Source organism: Gasterosteus aculeatus, chromosome 1, assembly GCF_964276395.1.
Source record: "Gasterosteus aculeatus chromosome 1, fGasAcu3.hap1.1, whole genome shotgun sequence".
NCBI classification, from domain to species: Eukaryota; Metazoa; Chordata; class Actinopteri; order Perciformes; family Gasterosteidae; genus Gasterosteus; species Gasterosteus aculeatus.
In genome coordinates, this window is record NC_135688.1 from 14,287,662 (window position 1) to 14,314,577 (window position 26,916).

Genomic DNA, 26,916 nt, shown 5'->3' on the forward strand with positions numbered 1-26,916 from the left:
GGGTCGGATTGTGTCTCGTACCGTGACTTTGTGCGATGCCGCCCCAGGCCGTGAAAAATGAGGTGAACGTACCCTGTCTGAGGAACTTTGTGGACAGCTTGTACGACACCACCCTGGACTTGTCCTCCAGAAAGAAGCACTCGTTGGTGAGTTGATTGGCAAAAAAACAACAACTGCTAATTGATTATTGGCGTCGTTAGATTGGCAGACCTCCATTCAGCTTTCACTCTTGACACCCTCTGCTGCATGCTTAGATTGCCTGGATGCCTGTCCTCTCTGTGAATCCTCAGGCATTCCAAGGTCACTCTTGTGTAATGTTCTCTATCAACGTCATCGCCCACACTGGAAAGGATTTATGAGAGAAGACAGGCCGCCAGACACAAGCATTAGAACGATCAGGAATGCAGTGGAGGACATGTAAACATATGTAATAAAGCATTTCAACACAGCAGTTGACAGTGAGATGGAAAACATTAACCTTTACAGCATTAGCAAAAAAAAAATAACACGAGGAGAAAAGCTTAATGTGTCTTCAAAATAAAGCTGGCCTTACATAACTGTGATGTAGATATGGTTCGGAGATAATGCATAATTCCTGAAATCCACTGAAAAGACAAACTCAGCATGGAGCTATTTGAAGATGATAAAAGAGACCTAAACGCTGAATGTTCTCCACGCAGGCGTTTTACCCGTTGGTGACGTGCCTGCTGTGTGTCAGCCAGAAACAGTTCTTCCTCAACAAATGGAATATCTTCCTCAACAACTGCCTCTCAAATCTGAAGGTAACACAACCTGGAAACCAGAAGCCTTTAATTCACACTGAAGTGGTTTTCGTTAGTCATAGAGGACCTTTTAAATACGTAAAAGTTGTTTGTATCATTTTGTTTCAAACTGAATTTGTTGTAATATACATTGTTGCTTGCTGCTTTACTGTATTCATGGCTTGTTTATAGTGTTGCTGAATGCTTCCGGTAAAAATGATTATAGAAATTTTCAGCTGCACCTTGTTCTGTCATTGACTTTGTTTCATAACTGTAATTGCATTACAGAGCAGAGACCCTAAGATGGCTCGTGTTGCATTGGAGTCCCTGTATCGACTACTGTGGGTCTACATGGTCAGAATCAAGTGTGAGAGCAACACTGCAACACAGGGGTAAATATGTAGAAACTCTTTTACGAAGAGGAAGAATTGTGTACTGCTTTTACAATGTGTCCCTCTGATGATCGTTTCCAGTCAACACTGGTTTTGGCTTCAGAGGGAGAATAAAAAAGTACATAAAAGTAGCCTTTTTACTGCAAACCCTCCATCTGTGACTGAATTTATTGGTGTTCGCAGAAAAAGGAATGCTTTTAAATTATTTTTATGAACTGGGGACTTGCCTGCGTCCGATGGTCAGTGACGTTTTCTTTTACCAGCTTTACACCTTAATATGATCCTGGGGGAGTCCCTGGGATCCCAAATGAGGCCAGTCGGACCTTTTTAACGTGTGAACTAATAAAAATGATCCTGAAAAAAAACATCATCTCAAGCAATGGAATGAACTAATTTAATACAGTTTTCAATATAATTAAAAAAAGAGGCTTGTTTAAGTATCATTACGTTTATTCTCTGTGTCCACAGTCGCCTCAACACCATCATAACAACACTTTTCCCCAAAGGCTCCCGCAGTGTGGTGCCAAGAGACATGCCTCTCAATATCTTTGTCAAAATCATACAGTTCATTGCACAGGTAAAAAGAAAAATGTGCCATACTGGACTATAGAGATGTCACACTGTCACAACGTGTTTTATTCTTGTATCTTAAATATACCATTATAAGGTATATCATTGAAACTTTAATCAGGAAATCATATTTAACACATTGTCTCTTTGTATTTTAACACAGGAAAGGCTGGACTTTGCCATGCGAGAGATTGTCTTTGACCTTCTTTGTGTTGGGAAACCCGCAAAAGCCTTTAGTCTTAATCCAGAGGTATGCATTCAATATTCCCTTATGAAGTTTAAAGTGTTTATTGAGACATGCACCAATTAGCCCTCATCAAAATATCATTCTCTCAAAGTCATTACATTACATTATCAATATATCATTCTCTCAAAGTCATTACATTACATTATCAAAATATCATTCTCTCAAAGTCATAATACTTCCTATTTGCTTTTTTCTGATCATGAGCTCCCTACATTGATTGATTATAGTTATACAACGAAAGAGTTGGTTGTGCTTCTTATACAGATATGCAGTTTTTCTCAAATAAAGCAAATGACATCAAATACACAGTGTTGTTTTAGTTGACATTAGGTCAGCTAATTTGACAGATTATTTGAATATGTGAGTGATGCAAGTCAATTAGAGACTATATACTGTATATGTACACTGGACTAAAAACCTCACGTCAGCGTTCCCCCACAATTGTGAGAAAAGTCTACTTCCTGAAACTGCAGCAACTGCTACAGTCGTGTTTCATGGTCAGTAGCAGGACAAATAATGCAGTATTGGAAATATATTTAAAACCAGCTGACCTTTTTTTGTGTGCAGAGAATGAATATTGGTCTGAGAGCATTCATGGTCATAGCTGATAAGCTGCAGCAGAAGGACGGCGAGCCTCCCATGCCTACCACTGGTTGCACTTTACCCTCTGGTAATACGCTGCGAGTCAAGAAGACATACCTGAGCAAAACACTGACAGATGAGGAGGCCAAAGTCATTGGTGAGTGAGACAGACCATGCGGCTGCAAGGTCAAAGAGCGGGGACAGCTTAAGCACCTAATGTGGGATTTAAATGGCTGACTGCAGATGAGTAACAGAGATATCAACAGTTTTCCTTTCTTCTCCAGGGATGTCACAGTATTATTTTCATGTGCGGAAGGCTATTGATAATATCCTCAGACACCTGGACAAAGAGGTGGGACGCTGCATGATGATGACTAATGCTCAGATGTTGAACAAGGAGCCTGAGGACATGATCACGTAAGTGCACAGGCCTTTTTGTCATCCTAGCGGCACAAAACATTTCAAGTAGGAAAGACTCATGGCTGGTTCCTGAGCCATTATTAACTCCACCGTAACTTAAGTAACCTTGAAGGACAATCTGGTTACATATTCCAATGCTAGTTTAGTTTACACTGGACAGTTGACACATTAAAAGCAATGTTTTGCAGTTTAACCTGTAAATGGAAAATCTGACCTTGACAGAGGTGAAAGAAAGCCCAAGATTGACTTGTTCAGGACGTGTGTCGCTGCCATTCCTCGCATCCTGCCCGACGGGATGTCCAAGTCAGAGCTCATAGACCTGCTCTCCCGGTGAGTCACTGACGGTATCTTGGGGAAAGCTCCTTCATGGGGAAGAGAAAGCGCTGGCCGAAGACCGGATGAGATCAAATCAAGGGCTATTAATGTTTGCGTTTTTTAGAAGCATACTGACATAGTAAGTGTGTGCTTATGTATATAGAGAAAATAGCTTCAATTCTGATTGATTTCAGATGTAAGGCAATTGGCAGCTTGACAGATTATCTCATTATTCAAAGCAGGCATGTTTAAGAGGGCTACATTTCTGAAGGGCCTCGGGTGAATCAGATAAGGATTGAGCTCTGTTAAAATCACGCCCCCTGGGTAATCTTCAGGCTTTGTTTTTCTGAAATGAAACCATGTCAGATAAGGGACCTAATTTGGTTCCTCCAAAGAAAACTGTTGCATTCTATAATTTCCGTGTTCTTCTTTGTCAGATTGACAATCCACATGGATGACGAGCTGCGTCTCATCGCCCAGAATTCTTTGCAAAGTCTGCTGGTGGATTTCTCTGACTGGCGCGATGACGTTCTGTTTGGATTCACTAACTTCCTGTTGCGCGAGGTCCAAGACACTCACCAGGGACTGTTAGATACATCCCTAAAATTACTGCTGCAACTGCTTACACAATGGAAACTAACCCTGGCTGCCCCAGGCAAGAGCTATGACACTGCTAAAGTGCACACAGCGGAGGTAAGTAATGACATATTGTATGGCCTGTTACAAGTGTTCACGTTTATACTTCAACAACGCAACATCTAATGCGCGGTGTAGAAATAAAAATGATTAAGTGCTAAAGTACAATTTTAATCTTGCAACTTTTGTTTTATTTCCATGTTTATTTCAAAGCTGCTGCAGTCCAGCTCAAGTGTGAAGATGCCGTCAGAGCGAGGTCCTCACTCCGCTGTGCTGCACGCAGTGGAGGGACTGGCGTTCGTACTGCTCTGCTCCTGTCAGCTGAGCACCCGCAGGCTCGCCATCGCCGTACTGAAAGAGATCCGAAGTCTATTCATGACCATCGGACAGTCTGAGGTAAACAGCACCAAGTTAAACTTCAGAGTTGTATTACTAAAGTTGCAGACCGTGTATTTATGTTTTTTGTCCACCTTAGGAGGACGATAAACCACTGATAGAGATCATGGACCAGCTCAGCCCTGTAATCCTGGAGAGTTTTGTCAATGTTGCAGTCTCTGACACGGTACGGTGTTTGTAGCTCCAAACTAAACCTGGAGTCTCAATTAGGTTTTATGTATGTACGTATCTACTCCAGAAGGTCTGGTGTCATTTTAGTATCTGCCTATGTGGGATGTGATTTATAAACCGGCTAATGCTTGGTTTAGTAATGTACTGGGTCAAAGAGGGACAAACAGCTGGAACTGAGCAGCTGTTGACCTTTAACTCTCAGTTGCGTAATAACCACGCTGTCAACATGCTGCTGAGACTCATTTAGAAAGGCATGATACAGTAAATGACAGTATACATTTTTAAATTGTTTTTCTAAATATACTGTCTGATTTCCTTAAATGACTGCCGTACCTACATTTAAATTATTATTCTTAAGCACCAGCATTAAGTGAGAGGTTAGTCGTTCAAGTCGCGACCTTTGACCCCACTGTGCCACTTGCTTGCACGCAGGTCGCCCTGCCAGCGAACAACCACGTGGACCTTCAGTGGCTCGTGGAGTGGAACGCGCTACTCGTAAACAGCCATTACGACATCCGGAGCCCCTCACACGTGTGGATCTTCGCCCAGTCCGTGAAGGACCCCTGGGTGCTGTGTGTGTACAGCCTCCTCCGACAGGACAACCTACCCAAGCTCTGCTCCACGGCCCTCAGCTACGCCTGGCCCTACGCCTTCACCCGCATGCAGATGCTCATGCCTCTGGTGGACCCAAAGTGAGTGTCGTTGAACATGTTTTAAGAATAGAAAAGAAGCTTTCCCGTGCTTATTATAAACTCCTACTTAAGATCCCGTTACACACAGCTCGGATGGAAACAGAATTACTTTTTTTGTATGGTTCACCAGTAACCCAGTGTATGCGAAGAAGACCAGCACGTCTGGCAGCGGGGACAATTACGTCACGCTGTGGAGAAACTACCTGATCCTTTGCTTCGGGGTTGCCAAGCCCAGTATCATGAGCCCCGGCCATCTGAGAGCGTCGACACCTGAGATCACGGCAGCCACGCTCGACAGCGGCGCCAGCTACGATAACAAGGTAGCCGCCTAATAAGTCTCCGAGTGCATTGTCTCTCGGGAATGAGGTGTTCGTACGGAGCCGGTTGACATTTAAACTCTTAAGTATCAAATTACAAAGCGGCTATCGCATATGAATGGAACAGGACACTGTCGTTAGTGGTGTTGTACTGGTGTGCGATGTTAGCGTGTGTGAACCATCGATGTTTGGCGTTTCAGGTCATCGGGAGCCCGTCTGTGGCTTGCCTCCTGAAGCAGTTGGTTCCACTGATGAGGGCCGAGAGCATCGAGTTGACAGAGTCACTTGTTCTGGGCTTCGGTCGGACAAACTCCCTCGTATTCAGGTACATCAGAAAGCATAATTATTATTTTTATTTATTGACACGTTGCATAGCTGTCAGGGTGGGTGGAAGGCAGGACTCAAACGCAGACGTCGAGTAACAAAAGAAGACTTTAATAGTCACAAAGGCAAAACGCAAAAGGCCAACAGGAAAAAACAAACAGGAACCAGGGGAAAAACGGCAGGCCGGAACTACGAACATCCAGGACGATTGACAATGACGCGACAAGAGACAAGAGACTCAGGCCGTTTCTCAATACCTAAGACGGCGAGAACGGACTCGCGTTCCCGCGAGAATAGACTCGGGAGACAGACTCGGGAGTCCTGACTCACGGGTACGGGAGAACGGACATTCCCGCAATTGGAACAGCAGCTGACTTGATGACGTCACCACAGTAGGCGGTCTTTGTTTACGCACGCAAGTATCTCATCTGCCATCGCAGCTTGCTGAGGTGAAATGCATTCTGGGATATATGTCTCTCACAAGAACAGACGAGCCTGCTTCGATGCATGCCCGGTAAAATGGGCGGGGCGAGTCACATCCGGGTATTATGACCGTTCTCGGCCAGATGCGGACTTGAGAATTGGAACAGTACTCGGGCTGTGACTGATGACGTTTCACGAGTCCACGAGAACAAAAGTCCACACAAGAACGCATATTGAGAAACGGCCACACACTGCTTAAATACACTAGGAAGGTGCAGGTGATTGGACACAGGTGGAAACAATCAGACGATGACAGGACAAGGCAGGAAGTGAAGTTACCCAGGGAGACAGGAAGCAGAAAACAAAACAAAATAAGACAGGAAATAAACCCACAACGTGACAATAGCCGCACAGAACAAATGATCATAGTGGCTTATTGGCCTACTTTTTGGGGAAAGGACCAGTCAAATTAAAGTTCTATATAAAGTAATATACATATTGTTTAGCTCAAATCTCTCTTCCTTAGAAAATAGAAACCAAATGAGTGCAATGTGTCCATTTTACTGGATGTATTTACGACAGAAAGTATTTGACATCATGATGACTTTGTGTGTATATGTATATTCTGACTGCCTGCAAACAGGGAACTCGTGGAGGAGCTTCATCCCCTGATGAAAGAAGCATTAGAAAGAAGACCTGAGGTTGGTTGATTGTATTTACAGCATAGTAAGAACCGGATAGTGCTCTGTAACGTCATCAGTCTCAGAACCTCTCAGCAACTAAAGAAAGTAAAAAAAATAACATCACTTAATACTTATTTGCAGAACAAGAAGCGGCGTGAGCGCCGAGACCTGCTAAGACTGCAGCTGCTGCGGATCTTCGAGCTGCTGGCTGATGCAGGTGTCATAAGTGACAGGTTAGTCTGGCGTTTGTTGACACATTACAGCCCCACGCTGCACAGCATTATTCTCCTCTGTAAACAAAGGGAGCGCGTTGTTTACACAAAACAAGATCTTCAAGGTCCTTTTGTGCTAGTTGAAAAATAAGTTTGGTTTGTGGTTTGTAATTCATTTTCACTGGGCGCCGCCATGTTCCTCAGTACAAACGGAGCTCTGGAGCGTGACACCCTCGCCCTGGGCGCTCTCTTCCTGGAGTATGTGGACCTCACCCGGATGCTGCTGGAGGCAGAGAACGACAAAGACGCCGAGATCCTCAAGGATATTCGAGCTCACTTCAGCGCAATGGTCGCCAACCTCATCCAATGCGTACCAGGTACCCAGAGAAGATGCAGCCTGAACCGCCTTTCCTGTCAATGCCGTGCAGGTTGGATTGAACAAAACAATTGCTACTTGCTATTTGTTTCTTCTATACAGATTCCTGACACAATCCGTCCGTCCTTTTCATCAATTTGTGGATCGTGAATTCTATTATAAGCTTCTCTTTGGCAGGGCTTTGCACATCACATGGAGCACAAGGCTCCTGATAGTGATCATAATGTGGAGGTAGCCACAAAATAGATGAACAAGACAGATAGGGAGTAGATCCCAAAATAGTGCAGGACAGAGCAGTCAAGGATAGGTGATGACTCATGGCTCACAAGTCCCCACTGAATGGCTAATGATCTGTCGAGGGACATCAACTCCTTGTTATCATATTGGAAAAATGCACTTTTAGCAGTTAGTTCGGGGTTTAAGAATCCTGAATGTTTTTATTTGCCGACTCCTCACTCCGTCTCAATGAGTGGATATATAACAGACTTTCGCGTCTCCCTCCCCAGTGCACCACAGGCGCTTCCTGTTTCCACAGCAGAGCCTGCGGCACCACCTCTTCATCCTCTTCAGTCAGTGGGCCGGTCCTTTCAGCATCATGTTCACCCCTCTTGACCGCTACAGTGACAGGAATCACCAGATCACAAGATATCAATATTGTGCCCTAAAGGTAAACATAAATAATGCAATACATTGACTTCCACCAGCTCTTACATACATACATATGACACCCTAATGCTGGAGTAACAGAGGCGTGTATAATGGGCAATCTACTGTTTTTCCAATTACAAACATACATTTGAAGACAAGTGCTGCATGAGTCCTCAAATGTCCTCTGTCTATTGTGGAACGATACAGTGAAAACTGTTTTGGGTACACAACAATTTAACCTATTTCGTAGACGGTCAATCTCGATAGCAAGATGCAGCTACATCATGAATGTAATTATGTTGTTTGGACTCTTCTTCACCCACAAGACAAATATAAACTCAAGCCCAGAAGACAAGTGTGACTATGAGCGTAAATCCGCCCTGATGTTCACATCTCTCAGCCCACCTCTATTTTGAGATTTAAAGAAACAACAAACTTTGCACTGTAAAGTCACACAAAAAGGCTTCTGGGAGCTAAACATATACCTCCAGCGACTTGGTGCAACTGTTGACTGTTTGTTCTTCCAGGCCATGTCTGCTGTGCTGTGCTGCGGGCCTGTGTTTGATAACGTTGGCCTCTCTCCAGACGGATACCTCTACAAGTGGCTTGATAATATACTCGCCTGTCAGGATCAACGGGTATGTGTCCAATGCTTCCCTCTCGCAGTGCATTCAAACAAAGAGCTGACCCAGAAAGCATCCCTTCTGATTACCCCGTATTGGGGCCCGCTTCGTCTAAAGGCCCAACAGCCACTGCAAAGTACTTAGTATTCACTTGCAGATTTCTGGAAAGCAGTGAGAGTTTTGGGGTCAAAAATAAATGTGTAGCAGGCACTGGGCAGGTAGCCCGAGAACAATTTCATTTATCATATTCTTTGTATGACAGAAGTACAGCTATTTGACTTCCCTGGACTTTGTAAAATACACACAATATTTGTGTAAAATCATGAATGGAGGTGATGCTTGGATGTGAAGTCTTGTGTTGATCTGCTTTGGCTCAGGTCCACCAGCTTGGCTGTGAAGTCGTCATCCTGCTCCTGGAGCTCAATGCTGACCAGGTCAATCTATTCAACTGGGCTGTGGATCGCTGTTACACAGGCTCCTACCAGCTGGCTTCAGGCTGCTTCAAAGCCATCGCCACAGTTTGTGGCAGCAGGTAGAAAGTCTCACAGTCTCTCTGCCGTCTGTTCAACTGGTTGAGGTCAGCTGCCTGTGCACAAACACAGCATGGATGACTCTACCTGGTGGAACTGCACTTGATATTTTATCAAATGCAGTTCCATCAGATAGTCATCCATATTTCTAGTCCGAGTGGGGAAACCACCAACGAGTGCGTCACCTCAAGTGTCACCTCAGCACCTCTTAAATGGCTGATTATTCATCTGACGTTGGACTTCCGTTTGTGCTTTGTTCTAAAAACCTAAATCCAAACATACGTGTCGGACACCTATTAATACTGAACCATTAAGTTATGTGTTTCTCTCTCTCTCTCTCTCTCTCCTAACCAGCAGAAACTATCCAAGTGATATTGTAACACTGCTGAATCTGGTCCTCTTCAAAGCTTCAGACACAAACAGAGAAATCTACGAGATTTCAATGCAGCTAATGCAGGTGAGATACACTCACTCACTCACTTGGGCTTTTGTGTGTAGTTTAATGGATGCATAACACACTTCTACTCCTCTTTCTTTGAACAGATTCTTGAAGCTAAGTTGTTTGTGTACTCTAAGAGGATTGCGGAGCAGAAGCCCAACAGCATCCTCTACGGCACCCACGGTCCTCTGCCGCCTCTGTACAGCGTCTCCCTGCCTCAGCTCTCCAGCCAGCTGGCCAGCATGTACCCGGAACTCACACTTCCTCTTTTCTCAGGTAGCTGTTTGTTTTATTGTCTATGTGTGCTGCTTACGTGGCCACAATAGGGTTATCTGTGGCATTCCTGCCTGCTGTAATACTCCGACAGTCTTGTGATCTTCTATTGGTTTCCCATTAAATGCTACGCGCTCATCCTTCAGAGCGCTCTTCCTGTCCCACCACCCAGACGAATACTGCATATATGGACACTCCCACTGACCACAGAAACACTGACAGCTTAAATAGAGCAAGGGAATCGCAGGCTTGAGTTTAATTAATATGTGGTTCAGGATTAAACTGACAATTATGGTGAAGCAGAGAATACAACATCTTTGATTTCCTTGTTGATGTCGCTGATGTTGCGTTTCTTTTCCGCCTGCTTGTTCCAGAGGTTAGCCAGAGGTTCCCCACCACTCACTCTAATGGGAGGCAGATCATGCTGACCTACCTCTTGCCCTGGCTCAGTAACATTGAGCTGGTGGACAGCGGCCTGCTGCTCCCCGTCTTCACACCATGCACCTCGGATTATAACGCTTCTATCCGGACGACTAGCGCAGCTTCGTCCCACCAACTGAAAGGCACCGGCTGGGGCTCCTTACAGGCCACCACAATGGTTCTCAATAACCTCATGTTCATGACCGCCAAGGTAAAGTCCTGTTGGAGGAATGTGATGAAATGTGGCTTGGGTAACCTGCAGCTAACATCTTTTTTGAACCTCTGGGGTCAGTACGGAGATGACCTACCTGGACCGGAGATGGAGAACTCCTGGAATGCTTTAGTCTGCAATGAGAAGTGGAGCAGCAATCTGAACACCGCGCTACAGTTTCTCATCAGCTTATGTGGTGTCAGCAGCGATACCACCCTCCTGCCATATGTAAGATCCACGTATCATTAAGCCCAGCGGGCACAACTTTTTTTGTTTCCTCCAGTTTCTCACAGATGTTCTGTGATTTATTTGTTCAGATCAAGAAGGTGGCGATCTATCTGTGCCGGAACAGCACCATCCAAACCATGGAGGAGTTGATATTTGAGTTACAACAAACCGATCCAGTTAACCCTGTGGTTCAGCATGGCGATAGCCCTCCTTTCTATCGCTTCACTGCTACAAGCAAGGCCTCCACAGCAGCCTCAGGTACATCTTTTGAAACACGGAATAGTTTATTTTTTATTTTTTCAGATCAACCAACTAGGAAATCCTAAACACTTCAGTAGAGCTACAACGTGGCCAACCGTAGAATCCCAGTGGTAACAGTCAAGTAGTGTTGGTGTCAAACTTCAAGCTCAATTGACATTCCTGTAACATGCTGTGAAATATAAGTACTTTTCTCATTTCTTCTTGTTTTATTTAAGGCACCACATCAAGTAGCAATACTGTTGTTGCAGGCCAAGAGAGCTTTCCTGACACAGATGATACCAAGACTGTGAAGGAGTATGAGGAGAGGTAGAGAGCAAGTTATTAAAGCGTATCACTTGATCAATTACAGTCCTACCAATGAAATAATAAAATAAAAATAAAAAATGTCTGACCTCAGGCAGAGCCACAGAGCAAGAGCCCACAACCGCCTGGAATCCCGCTACAGCAACAGCTCAGGAGGATCTTACGACGAAGATAAGAGTGAGTGTATTTCTGTACTAGACACCCTTAGAAGTAGTCGTCGCGGTCTGGTCAGTGTGGAATACACCGGCTGGTTTGGCATGGTGTCATTGTTAATGCATGAACAGTGCGGAGTGGCCTGGGGGTTCTTAAAAGGCTTCTGTGAGAACTGGCACTGAAATAAAAGTAGCAGAGCCCCGGGCCTCTGCACTGCTGCCAGTGACCCAGAAATGTCTATATTATACTCTCCTGATCTGACCTGGTCCTTCAGACTAATGCGTGTAAGAATGGAAAGCGTGAAGTTCTCTTCTACGATTTTAAATAATTGTAAATTATTTGAATGAATCTCCAATCTGATGTTTGCCCACGTGCCATGTTCAGCTCTGGAGTTCCTCAAAATGCAATTTGATTGCGATTTGTCACACGTGTGTGTGTGTGTGTGTGTCGTATAAATGACAGCAATATAATTTTCTGTAACCATTCAGGCGAACCTCTGCCCCCCTATGCTGATTGGCTGATGGTTGTTATTGAAACCAATCAGCCCCATCCTCTGCCCATGCCTCTGAATGGAGGCTGTTGGGCTCCACTGGTGGACTTCTTGCCAGAGACCATCACACCCAGAGTACCACTGCACAGGTCAGACTGCTGCATGCATTCGTGCAAAATGTAAATCTGTATAATAACGACTAACTAGTGCTGTTTGCTTTGATGTTAGACTGATCTGAGACCTTAAATAAACAGTCACGGGTTTTTTTTAGGGATTAGATATGTTGGTATGTTGTTGTTTCAGTTACTTAACAGTTGATGTTTTCTTTGTTTTAGGTGCAATATAGCAGTCATCTTCTTGACCGAGATGGTGGTGGACCACAGCGTGAGAGAGGACTGGGCCGTGCACTTGCCTTTGCTGCTACATGCCTTGTTTTTGGGTGAGTTCACATTGTCATCAGTCATTGCAGTAAAAGATATCTGATATTTGCATATTTTGCATTATACAGAACAAACTTTATTGCAGATCATATTTAACCCACGGCGTTTTTTGCTCCTGAAGCATTTAACTTAACGCGGCTTTTTGTCAAGTGACAGTTGGTCACAGCCGAGTTAAAATGAACTCTAGTCGTTGCCATAACAACGAACACTGGCTCTGTGTTTTAGTACTCAAGATCGATCCTGGTCCTCAGACCGCTCACCACTCACTACTGTCACTGGATGCAAAACGTCCTGCTTCAAGTGCAACAAAATAACTGGACACATTTCTGGTTTTAAGTTGTTAATGGCTGTCTCCTCTCCCCACCCTACTTCCTTGGCCCTGTGAAACAAGGAAAAGTGCAGTTTGTTGAGTAAAAATGGTTGCAGTGATTCAGGGTCCTTAGATTTCTTTGCTGATAGAAAAAAAAGAAAAAACATGGCACATAAACTCCCCCTCTGTGATGTCTTTTGATTATTTTAGCAAGAAATGTCTCATGCTGCACTTATTTGTACTATATACATATATAGTACAAATGTCTTTCATTTGCTTTGTTTGGGTGTTTTTAGAAGAATGTGGGATCATTCAGATCATCAAATGTGCCACATTTTATTTGAAGTGTTGCATGCAGTGGGACACTTGGTCTGGTCCTGACTCGGTTTCGCCCTGCCTTGGTCTTGGTCCTGTCTTGGTCTCTATCCGTTCTGGTCTTAGTCATGGTTTGGTCTTGGTTTAAGCGGTCTTTCTCGACACTGAAACCAGGCTGACTGGTCTGTTCCTTTCCTCAGGTATGGATCACTACCGCACGGAGGTGTTTGAGCACAGCAAACGTCTTCTCCTCCACCTGCTCATTACTTTGTCCTGTAACAACAACTTCCAGGCCATCGCCTCAGTTTTACTGAAGACGCGCGAATTTAACGGAACGAAGACCCTCACATGCAAACCCAGCCTCCAGCCAGAATTCTTACCTTCAGGTAAGGAAATGGGCTTTTAGTTTCACACAATCTTACTCTGTGTTTTCTCTACCATTATTTAGAGGGAAAAACCTCCCTATAAATAACAGGAGGGAAACCAACAAATCTATCCTTCAGAGGATAGATACGTTTCTTATCAGGGGAGAAAATATTTGAACACTATGCCAAAAGCAATATTGAGCACAGAGGACATCAAAGGTCTTGATTAAAGCATTCCATTATGCTATTTCTGTCCTCTTGCCCAAATTGGGGCCATCTGCTCTGGCTTGGGCACGCAACCTCCCCATGTCAAATATTTGTTTTGCGAACGTCTAGACATTTTGAAATGTTTCGAGTATTATTTGTCCATAAGACGTTTTAAATACAACTTGCATGGTTAAATATAGTGTTATTTCACCCTGCCATTCAGATACAAAGAAAACATCCAATTTTCTCCTCAGTCTACACCCGCTTGTGTATTATTCTTGTATAACTTGTGTACTATTTTGCAACACTAATCAGTTTGTAAATTAACAACACTGAGATTTAGTTTATTTTGTAGTTAAACCTTACATGTTACCACATTAAATACATGTCAACAAGTGAGAAAAATAATTGGATTAAAATTCCAGACGTGTAGAAACACGGGCCAATGCCGCTCCCAACGTGTTCTATCCTGCAAGGTGTAGTGAGGGAAATAGAATCAAACATCCGAAAGAACCACTATGACTTGTTTCTGATCAAAAACCTGTTCCTCTGTTGTTTTCAGGAGGATGTTTTGACTTCCTGCGGGAGTGTCAAGCATCTCCTGTGCCCGACTCTGGTCTGAGTTCTTCTTCTACATCGTCCAGTTTGAGTCTGGGAGGCAGCAGCAGCAGCACCCTGCCGGAGATTTCACACGAGGTGGAGGAGCTGGTGGCTTCCAACAAAATCGACGAGAGGACCAATAAGCTCATTGAGTTTTTAACCACAAGGTGCTGATTTAAAATTGTTTTGAGAGAGAGCACGATATAGGCAGCAACACAGCAGGGATGAGCTTCTGATATGCTTTCTCATATTTCTCAACGTAGACTGCCACCTAGTGGTGCTGCATGCATAGTGCAATAAATTACTATGAGTAGATTAGAATAGATATGTGACACTAGTGAGTGCAGTTGACCACTTTTTGATTCCAGCAAGAACTGGAATTTGGCAAACTCTCTTAAATGTTTAAAATTGTATTTGCAGGGCCACCTTAAGTACGGACAATATTAATCTGCACAAACCCGGAGAAGTCTGAATTTGAAAATTGGTCAAATAAGCCACCTGTCTCACTTTCTATACCAGTGGATCTCCACATAAACAACGATGTAATGTTTGTTGTTATTAGTAATTGTGAAACTGTTGTTTTATAGAGCGTACGGACCACTGTGGTGCCATGAGGACATTTCTGCAAAGAACTACATTTCAAAAAGCACAGGGCAGCTGACAAACTTTCTGCGACATGTGGTTTCTGTTTTCAAAGAGTCCAATTCAGGTAACCCTTCAGTAAATCCTTCACAGTAATGCCTAATGAAGTAAACTACAGGACCCCTACACTCAATAACACACTCTCATCTTTGTGCTCGATAGATTTGCACCTGGAGCAGCAGCTCAGTGACGTGGCGCTGCAGACGGCCTTGTGCAGTTCATCGCGTCACTACGCCGGCCGTTCCTTCCAGGTGTTTCGGGCCCTCCGACAGCCCATTTCCTCCCACGCTGTCTCCGACCTGCTCTCTCGCCTGGTGGAAGTCGTGGGAGAGCACGGAGAAGACGTGCAGGTCAGTGCTTTGAGTGTGTGCATGATGAGTGTGGTACGTGAATGTGGATATGAGAGCATCAGACATCAATAGGTGGTGATAGTGTTGATAGTGTTTAGGGAACATCCATTTAGGAGTTTATTCTTTGCAGAAACTGAGGAATTGCCTCAATAATAGTATACACTCATTTACATATATTTGTATTGAACTCAATGCTGCTTAGTAAATTACCTGGATACCCCCAGATGTTTAACCCTTTAGGAAAGTGGTCCCCCAACCACCAAACCAGCACTTGGTAAAGTGGCCGCAGAGAGAAAAAAATAACTTTTTCTTTACATTTACCATTCTTTTGCCATCCGCAACACCCCCACCCTTGACGTTGCTATCCGCCCCACCTTTAAGACCGGTCTGCAAAATATTGTCTAACATGAAACTGGTCCGTCAAGCAAAAAAGTTTGGGGGCCGCTGGTTTAGAAGGACAAGTTGTTCAAGTCTGATCAGCATAATCTTGAACTACGTGTTACCTGTCATTTAGCTGATGATGCGTGTGAATATAAATATTAAAGAAAATCCTCGAACATCTTTTTCTGTCTTGCAGGGCTACGTGATGGAGGTATTACTAACACTGGAATCTGTGGTGGATAACTTGGCGGAATGTCTCAAGAACAGTGATCTCATGGCCATCTTAACTAGGTTTGTGTCTTCTGTTTTTTTTGAAAAATAAACTTTTTTTTAAATCAACCCACAATAACTCTTCATTTTTTTGTGTATTTGTTAATTCCAGAGCCTCTTCTCCAGATTTCCTCACTAGTCTCAAGCTGCTGTCCAACCGGAAAAGCACAGGGCAGCTCAATCTCAGAAGAGAAGAGAGGAGCCGACATCAGAGGAGCTCCTCCGTCCCCAAGAAGTTTGGCGAGACGGACAGGTGGTCTGATCCACCCCGCAGCGCTACGCTGGACCGCATCCAGGCATCTGAACAGCTGGTTTCGCCGGCCAAGACCCGCAGCCCTTCCTCATCGAAGGACAACATCAACGACCCGACGAACGTCAACCACCCCAGCAACCTGCTGGCCACCATCTTCTGGGTGGCAGTATCACTCATGGAGTCCGACTTTGAGTTTGAGTACCAGATGTCCTTGAGGCTGCTGAATAAGCTGCTGGGCCACATGTCGCTCGACAAGCAGGAGAACAGGGAGAAACTGGAGAAACTGCAGAGCCAACTTCAGTGGAGCAGCTTCACTGGGCTCCAGCAGCTGCTGCTGAAGGGCTTCACTTCCGCATCCACCACCGACCTCACGCTTCAGCTCTTCTGCCAACTCACACCGGTGTCCCGGGTGCCTGTGGTGGACACGTCCCAGGCCATAGGTATACTGTGGGAGACGATAGCTACGTGCTTGTTAAAAAGGATTAATGTTGGTATTCTTAGATTTCACGTGTTTTGTAAGCCTCTTTTTTTTGGGCAACGTTGCGATAACAATGTGCAGCGCATGAAAAACAAACACCGTTTTGAACCTGTCCGCTTCACCCATCAGGTTTCCCCTTGAATGTTCTCTGCCTGCTCCCACATCTCGTGCAGAACTTTGATGGGCCCACACAGTTCTGTCAAGATGTTGCCGAAAAGATATCCCAGGTTTGGCTCCTTTAAGCGCTTCTTTTCCAAATCCCCCCCCCTCTTAAAGACAATGTGTTAAAAGCTAATGCAGCGTGCGTTTGTGTATAGGTTTGCCTTGAGGAGAAGAACGCCAAGCTCTCCAACCTTGCTCATGTCATGACTCTGTATAAAACGCACTCCTACACGCGCAACTGCTTCTCCTGGGTGAACGTAGTGTGTCGGTATCTCCACGAGGCCTTCTCGGATATCACCCTCAACCTGGTCACTTACATGGCGGAGGTTGGTGAAGCTAGCATCAGCTGATCGTATATAATTGTCACAGCTTGTCAACGGGGGCTTCATATATTTCTGCTGTATCCCTCTCTGGTCACAGCTGTTGGAGAAGGGTCTCCCCAGTATGCAGCAGACTCTTCTACAAATCATCTACAGCCTCCTGAGTCACATGGACCTGGGTGGAATTCAAGCCAAACCGTTCAACGTGGAGGTGCTCAAGACGATTGAGAAATTTGTCCAGGTGAGTTTGACTGTATATAATTAGTTTAAATATGCCTTACATTGATTTTTAGCCAATGGCAGAATATATTTATGTGTGAACACCTTTTGAGATATGTGTGCTCGTAAAGGGAGAAGCCTCAAACGGCCTGCGTCAGATGTGATCATTGGAAACCTTTTAGGCGTCGTTGCTCTTAGTCAGTCTTGTGTTGCTTGTGACTCTTGTATGTGTTCATGGGAAAAAAGAAGGGAGGGGAAAAGCTGTCTTGTGTCGGTGCAGTACATTTGTAGACACACCCAAACTATAAACAGTCTCCCCTTTGGCCCCAGGCTAGGCCTCTGCTTGTTCTCCTTCTGACTCCACTTTCCTCCAAAAATAGAACCACATTTAAACACACAGAGAGACATTTGTGGTTGTTTCGTTCAGTATGTGTGGTCGTGTTGGGTTTTCTTCTCTTTTTTTTCCCCGCGTGAACTTATGAACTGATTGTGTGCCAACTATAGACTGTCCATTGGAGGGAAGCATTGAATATCCTGAAGCTGGTGGTTTCTCGATCAGCCAGTTTGGTGCAGCCGTCATCCCCACAAAGTGTCATCTCCTGTGAGGACATCAGCCGCGTATGGGACCGCTCATCCAAGGCATTGCCTGGGAAAACGCTGGATTTCCACTTTGACATATCTGAGGTGAGACACTCTGACTCCTTTTCTCCGTTCTTGGTTTGAAAGCAGCTTGGAGAGAGCTCAATCTCTGATTTCCCCCTGTATTTTCCTGTATCTTCCAGGGTGCGGTGCTTGTTGAGGTTGTGAGTAAAGCTTTTTGGAAAGGAAACATTTCTTTCCCTTCCTTAATGCTGATATTTCTTTTCAACCAAACGCCTTCGTGATAAACTTGAAAGCTCAGAAACTAAACACAATTAGCCAAGAGAGGGCTGGAAAGTGATGTCAGAGATACAGGCAGAGTGGTGTATGTGTGGGAACAGCCAGCTATTTGGGCAGTTCATGAATGGCAGGAAATGATGTCAGCTCTTTGCTGCCGCCCTTTGTATGTGAATCAGTGACTTTTAGTGGTTAGGCAACAGCGTGTGCCTGACATTTCTTTAAATATTTAGACTTCATTTTAACTGTTTTTTTTAAATCAAATTCTTCACGTATGCAGAATAACAGGTGGAGTATGAATCTTGACCGTTGATAAAAGAGAAATGCCAGACGTGAATAAGTACCTTTTTGCACGTTGCTAGACACCGGTGATTGGTCGGCGTTTCGACGAGCTGCAACGTTCCCCGGGCCTAGATGTGAAGAGCAGGACCACAGCATTGACCCGCAGCACCTCCTCCACCTCCTCTGGATCCACTTGCAACAACGTCCTGGTGCCAGTCAGCTGGAAGAGGCCTCAGTCTTCACAGGCGAGCACATCTGCCCTATTTCCCCTCTTGGAATAATAATAATATAAAAATATTTGATAATGGCGCTATTTCATTCATTTTATTTCTGTCTTTCGTGAAAGAGATCTTAAGTTTTCTCTCGCTCCCTGCAGAAAAGAACACGGGAAAAACTGGTGAATGTATTGTCTCTGTGTGGACAAGATGTGGGCCTAAAAAAAAATCCTTCAGTAAGATACTCTATATTTTAATCGTGCTTTTGAATTCTATCACATTTTTCTAGTTAGCTGATTTATCATGCATGCATTTTTTTTAACCAGAGGCGCTTTTGTGAATTTGATGAGTTTTTGCCTCTTTTTGCTCTTGCAGGTGATCTTCTCCAGTTGTGGGGAGCTGGACCTCATGGAGCACCAGCCCAGTCTGGTGTCCTCCGATGATGGTACGCGGGAGCCAGACAACACGGACGACACAACGTCAGAGCAACAGTTCAGAGTCTTTCGAGACTTTGACTTCCTTGATGTGGAGCTTGAAGACGGAGAGGTGAGTTTACGGACCTCAAAAGTTTTGAAACAGTTGTAAAGAAAATAATGTATTTCCCTTCTCGTCCTTTCGCAAATTTGATTGAAAACAACATTGTGAGACTTGTGAAGCGAAAGCGACAAAAAAAAGCAACATCTCAGACTATTGTACTCCAAAGAGCACTCGAACAGGTCATGATTCAGGTCTGCCTACTGTGAGTAATGAGGTTTCTTTTTTCTGTTTGTTTCTGTTCGTGCTATCAAGGAGCTACAGGTAAGTTTAGTCATGTTTTCATCCAAAGAGCCTTTGCTTGTCCTGATAATTTAATGAGCTGCCACACTGATAGCATAGAGAAGCAAACATGTGTGCATGATGTCTAATTTACAAAACAGATTCTGCATTTTTCATGTGGTGTAAGAGAGATATGTCCACTCGGTTCTTAGGTATAAGAAGCACAGTATGTTTAGTCAACAGTCACCAGTCAAGTGCATGTAAACATAAGGTATCTTTAACCCAGATTACAGGTTTCAGCTATTATCATACACATCGCACTAAAATCCTTATTTTAAAAATGCACACATTAAGTTATACACCTTACCTTGTGTACACTCATTTCTTTGAGAAGTTTATGCAGTTGACATTTCTGTTGGTTCACTTTGAGGAGACATCAGATTCTCTCAATTTCTGACAAATGGTTTATTTGGAAAAGGCTCTGATGTGATAGGCATTAAACTAATCGCCACGGAAACTCTCCCGTGTGGAATGTGGGGAGCTTTAGTGGAATGTGGACGTTGGCCAAGTCTAGCAGAAAGGTTGCTGCACATTTTAAACAAGAAACAAACAAACTCAGCGGCTAAAGACCTGTAAATATTTAGGTCCTAAATTATCATAGTGTTTTAGCACCCAAATAGTTCTGCCAGCTTTGTAAGGGCACTATTCTCCAGATAGCAACAAGGGGAAAGACCTCGCTCGGAGACATACCCCTCCCTGAACCTGCACTGCATGGTATCGTAAATGTGTTTATAGAGGCTATGTTTTTGTGTGTGCATGTGTTTGTGTTAGATTGTGCTACGATTTTTTGGAAGTTGCTTGGTACCTTAATGCCATTCTCTGTTGCAGGGAGAGAGTACGGACAACTTCAACTGGGGTGTACGTAGACGTTCCATGGACAGTCTGGACCGGAGTGACCTGCAGCCCCTGGAGGACAGTCAGCTGTCCAGCAGCATGCCGAGTCTCAGCAAGCTCGCCCATCGAGACTCGGACGAGTCGTCGGAGGAAGATTCCCTCATGGCCAGCCAGACGCTCTCCCAGTCCCAGCTCGTATGTTCACTTCACTCAACGCCCATGTTCAGCTCTGTCTTTCTGAATCAAAACATTACATCAGGTGTATTCCATGTGATATTCAACAAATCTTGAAAGGTGTTTTATTTTACTTAGTGTAACCCTGAAGAACACCTTTTATAAGCATGATAATGATTTTGACCATAATCCATAACAAAAAATATTAGCCGATGAAAGTTTAATAGGAGACATTCTATTTTATTGCACAGCAAATACCTCACTAATTGAATTTGCTTAGCACATTCATGTTGGAAAGTGAATAAGGCCTTTTGACAGTAATGATCATTAAGCTGTACCATAGAATACCATTTTTAAACCGTTTGAGGAAACCGTGGTGGCAGATGGAAAGCTCATGTGTCCAAACGGCTCTCATCCGACTCCTCTCAATTCCTGATTGGTTAGCCAGTTCACCACGCTCTGTGCTTACAGTTCACTCAGGAACGTGGACTTTACAGTCTTCAATCCAGTAGTTTCTAAAAAAGTTTCGTTTGGAAGATTATTTCGAGAAGGTTTCAATAAATGTCCCTTTGTCTCTCTTGCAGATGGTCAGCTTCTCTCCAACAGCAGAGAACAGTTACAGGGTGTCTCCCTCTGCCCTTTTTGACACAACATCAGCTGATTCAACTCCCCTGAACTCGAAAAATCCTAGTTTTGATGTCCAACCGCCAGAGGACTCGCAGCAGCGGGTGAATAAGGGCTTCCGAGTGTCTCAAATACTAGGAACTACTAATTCCTACCGCAGCTCCATACTAGAGTTCTTTACTAATTTTACCAAATAGGAAGCTTATCTGTCTGCATCTTTTTTCGTGAGGTGTCTTGGATGTTCTATATGTTTTGGGTTCAGTCTATAAAGTATTATTTTGTGACACTGGGACTTTTCTACATTTCCCCTCTTGGTAGTAGTGCATGAGTTGGCATTCTCTTCATTTATTTCATTGAGTGCATGCAAAAGGAGAATGAACTAAAACCTGCAAGCAGGCCATCTTTAACGCTTTGGGCTATGGGTTACTTTGTGCCTTATATTAATGGCAATAATGGCAATTTCATGGGGTTTTAGCCCCCCCCCCCCCAAAAAAAATCCCTTTCTTTCTGTGTCTGTCTGTTTAAGGCAATGTGTTAACCTCCTGACCCTGTCTGGGTGGCTCTAAGCAATAACTAAAAACTCTTGGCATGTGGGAGGTCACAAAAGGTTTACACATTGCCTGCCCACAAACATGGGTGTGCAGGGCCACAATGCTGGCTGAATTGAATTAGTTTGTAATCCATTTGATTGGCCTGATTTATGCACACTCAAATGACCAAATAAAAGACAACAGCACAAGGAGTGTCCATAGGGTCCCACGGCAAGGTTAGTGTATCCATTTTACCCACGCAATTATCTATTAAATAATGAAATCTAACCATTCATTTCATTATAACCGTCACTGCATGGTGTCTGAGTTTGTCCAACACTAGTTAACTTTGCCAGTTGCTAAGTGTATGTCCTGTGTTCTTTTAGCATGAGGTGTCACAAGAGGATGAAGACACCAGTGTCCACGAGGACGATCTCTCTCTCTCATTCAGTGAACGACCCCTTGAACTTCACTGTGGAGACAGTCTGATTATGGACATTGTTCAGATTAATTACAAAGGAGGACTTGACTTTGACAGCTGCCAGCCCAGGTACCGACTCTCAGCTTTTCCCAATAATACATTTCAAAAATACCATCCTTTAACATGCCTTCATGTCCCCCCAGTTTCGCGGAGGAGGAGAGAGACAGCATGTTGGAGTCCAGATCGTCACCTCCGCCATCACCCTTCTTCAGCGCCATCCTCGCCGCTTTCCAACCAGCAGTGTGCGACGATGCGGAGGAGGCTTGGCAGAGTCACATCAACCAGCTTGTCACTGACTCAGATGGATCCTGTGCAGTCTACACTTTTCATGTGTTTTCTTCACTGTTTCAGGTATCATCATAGCATGGCCTTGGACTTACTAGTATTACCCTGCATCCCATTAGCAGTGTGCCTGGTCAAACAACTGAAAGGGTTACAGGATTGGCTACGGGTCTGATTAACTTTTGGAGAGAGGCTTCCTTTCGAACAAGAACTGAATCATCTTTAGATACTTTTGTCTTTATCATTGAAGAAATGTTGTTTACTTCCTTGGACAAAGCTGACAATGGGGCATTTAAAAAAAACGACATGTTTTTCATGCTTTGCAGAATATACAGACCAAATTTAGTTCCTTGACCTGTGATGCTGTGAGTTACCTTGGCAATGGCCTGAGAGGATTAGGATCAAAGCTTTTGAGGTCTTCTCAGATGCTGACTTCATGCTCGGAGTGCCCGACACTATTTATTGATGCAGACACTGTGAGTAAACCTGAGAGGTTTTTTTCTTCTTCACAGAATCAGTGTGGTATTGTTGAACAAATTCAACAGTAAAACTCTATTTTCACAGATTATGTCCTATGGGTTCTTGGAAAAAATGAAATTCAGTGTGTTGGAACTTCAAGAGTATCTTGATACTTACAACAACAGAAAAGAGGCAGCTCTCACTGTAAGCACATACGATATCAGACCTACAGTCTGAAGGTCAACACTATAATGTCACTGAGTTTTTAATCCTGGGATTTATTTTGGCTTTGTTTGCAAAAGTGGTTGAACAACTGTAAGGCCACCTTTCCCAGGAGTGCTGAGGGCAGTGTGATTACAAGTCAACCAGCGGAGCACAAAGACAAGGTAAAACTTTTTTCTATGGTTAAACCTCAACTTTTTAGGAATTTGAGCTATAACTCTGTCATGATATAAAATAAAAATACTGGTTTGGTTCTTTAATCCATTTAATCCATTCAGCCATTGTGTAAACACACAAACGGCGGATTTTAATGAACACAGCTGTTGATTCTTTAACAATGGAATAATACATTTGACTAAAAAATAGATTTCACTTCAACTGACCACTCGTACTGTATTCTCTGCATTACGATCACTGTGTGATACTTTAGCTCTGTGAGTGTTACCTCTAATTTTTTTACACAATGTCAATTTTAAGCTTTTGCAGCCTTAAGCTGCTGCACGTCACATTGATTATCTCATTCCAATGTGCTTTGTGATCATTTTTAGCTCTGTTGGGCATAGGAGCAAGGCTCTTGAGTTGCATTTGATTACAATTACACTACATTTGTGCTAATTAATTAGCAAAATTGTTAGTTTGCTTGGCTGATTTTACGTGGGTTTTTCTTTTTTAATTAAAGGTGCCCTGTGGAGCTTTCTTGTATTACATTCAATTTTATATATTGTACATCAAGGTCCTCGTTAACATTTGCAAAGAATTTCACAATTTTGTTGCTGCATTGCCTTTTATCTTAATGAGAAGGACTGTACAGATGGATGTCCTTATGGGAATGCATATGAATAAAACGGGGACCCTTTCAGTAAAGCTCCTTGCTGGCGCTGCCGGAAGTCAAAAACTCCTCAGGGATCCTTTAATTCATGGCGACTACCAGCTCTCTTTACAGTTCTAATTTGCACATTTGAACACTTACTAACCCTCACTTTCCTCCTTGCATGCCAATACAACCCGTGCTCATTTTTTTGACCCATTTTCAAATAGAAATGTTGAGGACTTGCATGCCCTTCTCTTGATTCTGTGTTTTCCCTGCCTCTTTTCTGTCCTGTAACATGCTTTCTTTATAGCAAATGGAATTTCTGGCTGTAAGTTTGAATGACTCGTTTGTTTTTGTTATTTTAAATGCTCTTGTTCTGTTTTTAAAGGCATAGTTCTGGCTCACTGTTATCCTATTTTCAGCCCCTTTAAATTCTTCAGTCTAACTGCCGCAAGTCTGACCTCCATTTACAAGTAGTCCACCAGTAGCTTAATGTGAGTGTGCTAAAAGCCGAGCCCCACCCAATAAAGTATCAGTACATGATTGAGAAGGACAAACCTTGCCCAATGAACATGCCTTTTGCCAACAGCCACTTTTCTCTTACTTTCAGCAACTGGAGCTCTGTCAAAGATTCTACAAACTCCATTTTCAGCTGCTGCTGCTTTTTCAGTCCTACTGTAAGCTGATTGAACAGGTCCACGGCATAAGCTCTATCCCTGAGGTACGGACATAAATCATTGGCTTGACTTCTCTTTTCAGAACCATGACCCGCACCTTCCAATCCATTAATGATATGAATCTCTTCATTCTAAGCTGACAAATATGTCGAGGGAGCTAAACGAGTTGAAGAGCAACCTGAGAGTAGCAGCGGTCTCTGTGACGTCAGATGAGATCGCTGTGCGTGATAACGCCTGCGCTGAGCCAACCTTCAGCTCCTCCGAGGCTGCCGTGCAGGCCATCCTCGAGTGTCTGAAGAACAACGCGTTTCACACGGCCATCCGCTACATTCGTGAGTGCAGGTGAGAAGAAGGCTTGTTTTCGTAGAAATCATGAATCTATGCCGTCAAAATATGTCTCCAGTGATACAAATAACATCTATGTTTTTTTTTTTATTATTGCAGAACAATGTGGCCTAAAGACATCTTTGGTAGCAACTCTGAGGATGAGGTCCAGACTTTACTCAACATCTACTTCAGACATCAAACCTTGGGTCAGACAGGAACTTTTGCTCTGGTGGGCTCAAAACAGGACCTGACAGAAATATCTGTCAAGTTGACGGAGCTTAACGGAGAGATCCGGGACATGATCCGCCGAGCCCAAAGCTACCGAGCCGTCGCAGCTTTCCTCCCAGACTCCAGCGCTTCAGGATCGACTCTTTGACGACCTGTCCTTTGGGCTGCTGCTAATGTTCTCAGTGGTTAACAAGCGCTCTGCTCTTGTCCGGAAACAACCAAACCCCCTTTCCTCTTCCCGCTCAAAGCACATCAGAATGTCACGTCAGGTCATCAGATGTGCAGCAATACTGTCGTTTGTTTTTAGAGAGATGAGAAACTTTGCTGTCGCAGAGGAACTTAGAGTTTTATTGCACTAATAATATAAATTGTCACAAAGCGAACATTTGCTACTGAGGTCAACAACTTTCACATTTAACAAGTGACATACCAAAGCTAAGTGATTCTCTTTCAGTTATGTAGTTTTAATTGTCAAGGGAAAATGTGCAATCCTATCAGAAAGTGGAAGAATTTTACTGTATCCTGAAAGAATGTATTTGAATATCATAGCATTGGAAAACGTAAACATTGTTAGTACAGAATAAGGAACGCTTCATTACTTATACATGTAAAAGTAATGGGTCTTTTTCGTGAGTGCGTGTGTGTGTGCTTGTGGTGTGTGTGGGCTTGAGTGTGTGATATAAATCTGAAGACCATCACAGATGGAATTATGGATTCTGATTTACAGAAATTGTTTGCATTTAACTACTTCAACATACTGCGAAACTACTGTAACGTCTCCCAAACCTACACAACATGCTGCTGGGTGGGCTATTTGTTACATGAAACATCTAACTGTACCATTAACTGTTCAGCTTTTAGCTATTAGGTAAATCATGTAATATTATTTGCAATAGAAAAATATGCATTTATCAGACTAGATTCATAATAAATAAACCTAGTTTTATCTTTAAACCCTGCCAAGCGTGCAAATGATATGTACTATAAAGTGTAATAGTAATGTTTATGAAAAAATACAGAAACTATTTTAACTGAATGATTGTACATGGGGGCTTTGCTCAGACTCATAAGATTGTATTTTTATGGACTTACAATTTGAGCTGCATGTAGAGGGAAAGAGCTATTTATAAATACATATATTCCACAAGACCTGTGCGTTTAGCTTCTCGCCTTGTAAATATCATTGCCTTTGCAATATACTGTACTTTGGTGTTCTGTACACTTATGTAACAGTAAAAATAAAACTTATTTGTTAATTGTGGTTTTATTTTGATTATTAGATTGTGATTTGTGTGATGTTGTTATTGTTAAGCTTTTCTTGTCCTTTCTTTTCATAAACTAGCTAATAGATAAAACCATTTATATCGCTCAAAGGGTCGTTTATAATACCCTGGCAGCAGCATTTATACCCAAGGCACGAGGGATAGACGTAAGATTGGAAGAACACATCCATGGCAAAAGGATCAAGAGTTGTCTGTGGCTCAGTTGAAAGCCTGCCTTCAAAAGGTAAAACTGAGTAAAATAACTTGTTAATCTTTTATTGAAACAATGGCAACTGAATTGGACATATTTGCCGCCCACCGCTACAAAGCATCTTAATATCCATGTAATAGTTATTATTTGAAAAGCACCATAGTCTCCAAAGTTAAATACAAAGGACTCTTATTTTG

The 26,916-nt window shown here is 43.4% G+C and overlaps 1 protein-coding gene across 14 annotated transcripts in view; it reads left to right on the forward strand.

Moving 5' to 3' along the window:
- Positions 1–26,505, forward strand: part of frya (furry homolog a (Drosophila)) — a 45,428-nt gene extending 18,923 nt beyond the window's left edge. For 5 of the 14 annotated variants that reach the window (XM_078098516.1, XM_078098519.1, XM_040171823.2 and 2 more), the window contains exons 10-61: positions 48–146; positions 681–782; positions 1,050–1,153; positions 1,622–1,730; positions 1,887–1,973; positions 2,538–2,709; positions 2,837–2,969; positions 3,195–3,302; positions 3,725–3,980; positions 4,137–4,319; positions 4,399–4,485; positions 4,923–5,182; positions 5,313–5,502; positions 5,700–5,824; positions 6,890–6,947; positions 7,071–7,162; positions 7,346–7,518; positions 8,024–8,184; positions 8,693–8,803; positions 9,166–9,320; positions 9,676–9,775; positions 9,862–10,033; positions 10,405–10,889; positions 10,979–11,147; positions 11,366–11,456; positions 11,548–11,630; positions 12,095–12,245; positions 12,432–12,535; positions 13,362–13,547; positions 14,296–14,500; positions 14,921–15,042; positions 15,138–15,325; positions 15,903–15,997; positions 16,089–16,669; positions 16,837–16,934; positions 17,025–17,195; positions 17,290–17,430; positions 17,913–18,092; positions 18,647–18,811; positions 18,943–19,017; positions 19,157–19,327; positions 20,426–20,626; positions 21,190–21,333; positions 22,146–22,309; positions 22,384–22,591; positions 22,849–22,998; positions 23,087–23,185; positions 23,284–23,367; positions 24,325–24,342; positions 24,625–24,735; positions 24,828–25,033; positions 25,136–26,505. In XM_078098516.1, the coding sequence (XP_077954642.1) occupies positions 48–146; positions 681–782; positions 1,050–1,153; positions 1,622–1,730; positions 1,887–1,973; positions 2,538–2,709; positions 2,837–2,969; positions 3,195–3,302; positions 3,725–3,980; positions 4,137–4,319; positions 4,399–4,485; positions 4,923–5,182; positions 5,313–5,502; positions 5,700–5,824; positions 6,890–6,947; positions 7,071–7,162; positions 7,346–7,518; positions 8,024–8,184; positions 8,693–8,803; positions 9,166–9,320; positions 9,676–9,775; positions 9,862–10,033; positions 10,405–10,889; positions 10,979–11,147; positions 11,366–11,456; positions 11,548–11,630; positions 12,095–12,245; positions 12,432–12,535; positions 13,362–13,547; positions 14,296–14,500; positions 14,921–15,042; positions 15,138–15,325; positions 15,903–15,997; positions 16,089–16,669; positions 16,837–16,934; positions 17,025–17,195; positions 17,290–17,430; positions 17,913–18,092; positions 18,647–18,811; positions 18,943–19,017; positions 19,157–19,327; positions 20,426–20,626; positions 21,190–21,333; positions 22,146–22,309; positions 22,384–22,591; positions 22,849–22,998; positions 23,087–23,185; positions 23,284–23,367; positions 24,325–24,342; positions 24,625–24,735; positions 24,828–25,033; positions 25,136–25,394 (8,142 nt within the window). In that variant the 3' untranslated portion in view covers positions 25,395–26,505. Of the gene's footprint in view, positions 1–47; positions 147–680; positions 783–1,049; positions 1,154–1,621; positions 1,731–1,886; positions 1,974–2,537; positions 2,710–2,836; positions 2,970–3,194; positions 3,303–3,724; positions 3,981–4,136; positions 4,320–4,398; positions 4,486–4,922; positions 5,183–5,312; positions 5,503–5,699; positions 5,825–6,889; positions 6,948–7,070; positions 7,163–7,345; positions 7,519–8,023; positions 8,185–8,692; positions 8,804–9,165; positions 9,321–9,672; positions 9,776–9,861; positions 10,034–10,404; positions 10,890–10,978; positions 11,148–11,365; positions 11,457–11,547; positions 11,631–12,094; positions 12,246–12,431; positions 12,536–13,361; positions 13,548–14,295; positions 14,501–14,920; positions 15,043–15,137; positions 15,326–15,902; positions 15,998–16,088; positions 16,670–16,836; positions 16,935–17,024; positions 17,196–17,289; positions 17,431–17,912; positions 18,093–18,646; positions 18,812–18,942; positions 19,018–19,156; positions 19,328–20,425; positions 20,627–21,189; positions 21,996–22,145; positions 22,310–22,383; positions 22,592–22,848; positions 22,999–23,086; positions 23,186–23,283; positions 23,368–24,324; positions 24,343–24,436; positions 24,509–24,624; positions 24,736–24,827; positions 25,034–25,135 lie in introns of those variants that run through there. The other 9 variants (XM_078098508.1, XM_078098514.1, XM_078098504.1 and 6 more) reach the window with 8 other exon arrangements.
- Positions 26,506–26,916: the final 411 nt, after the last annotated feature.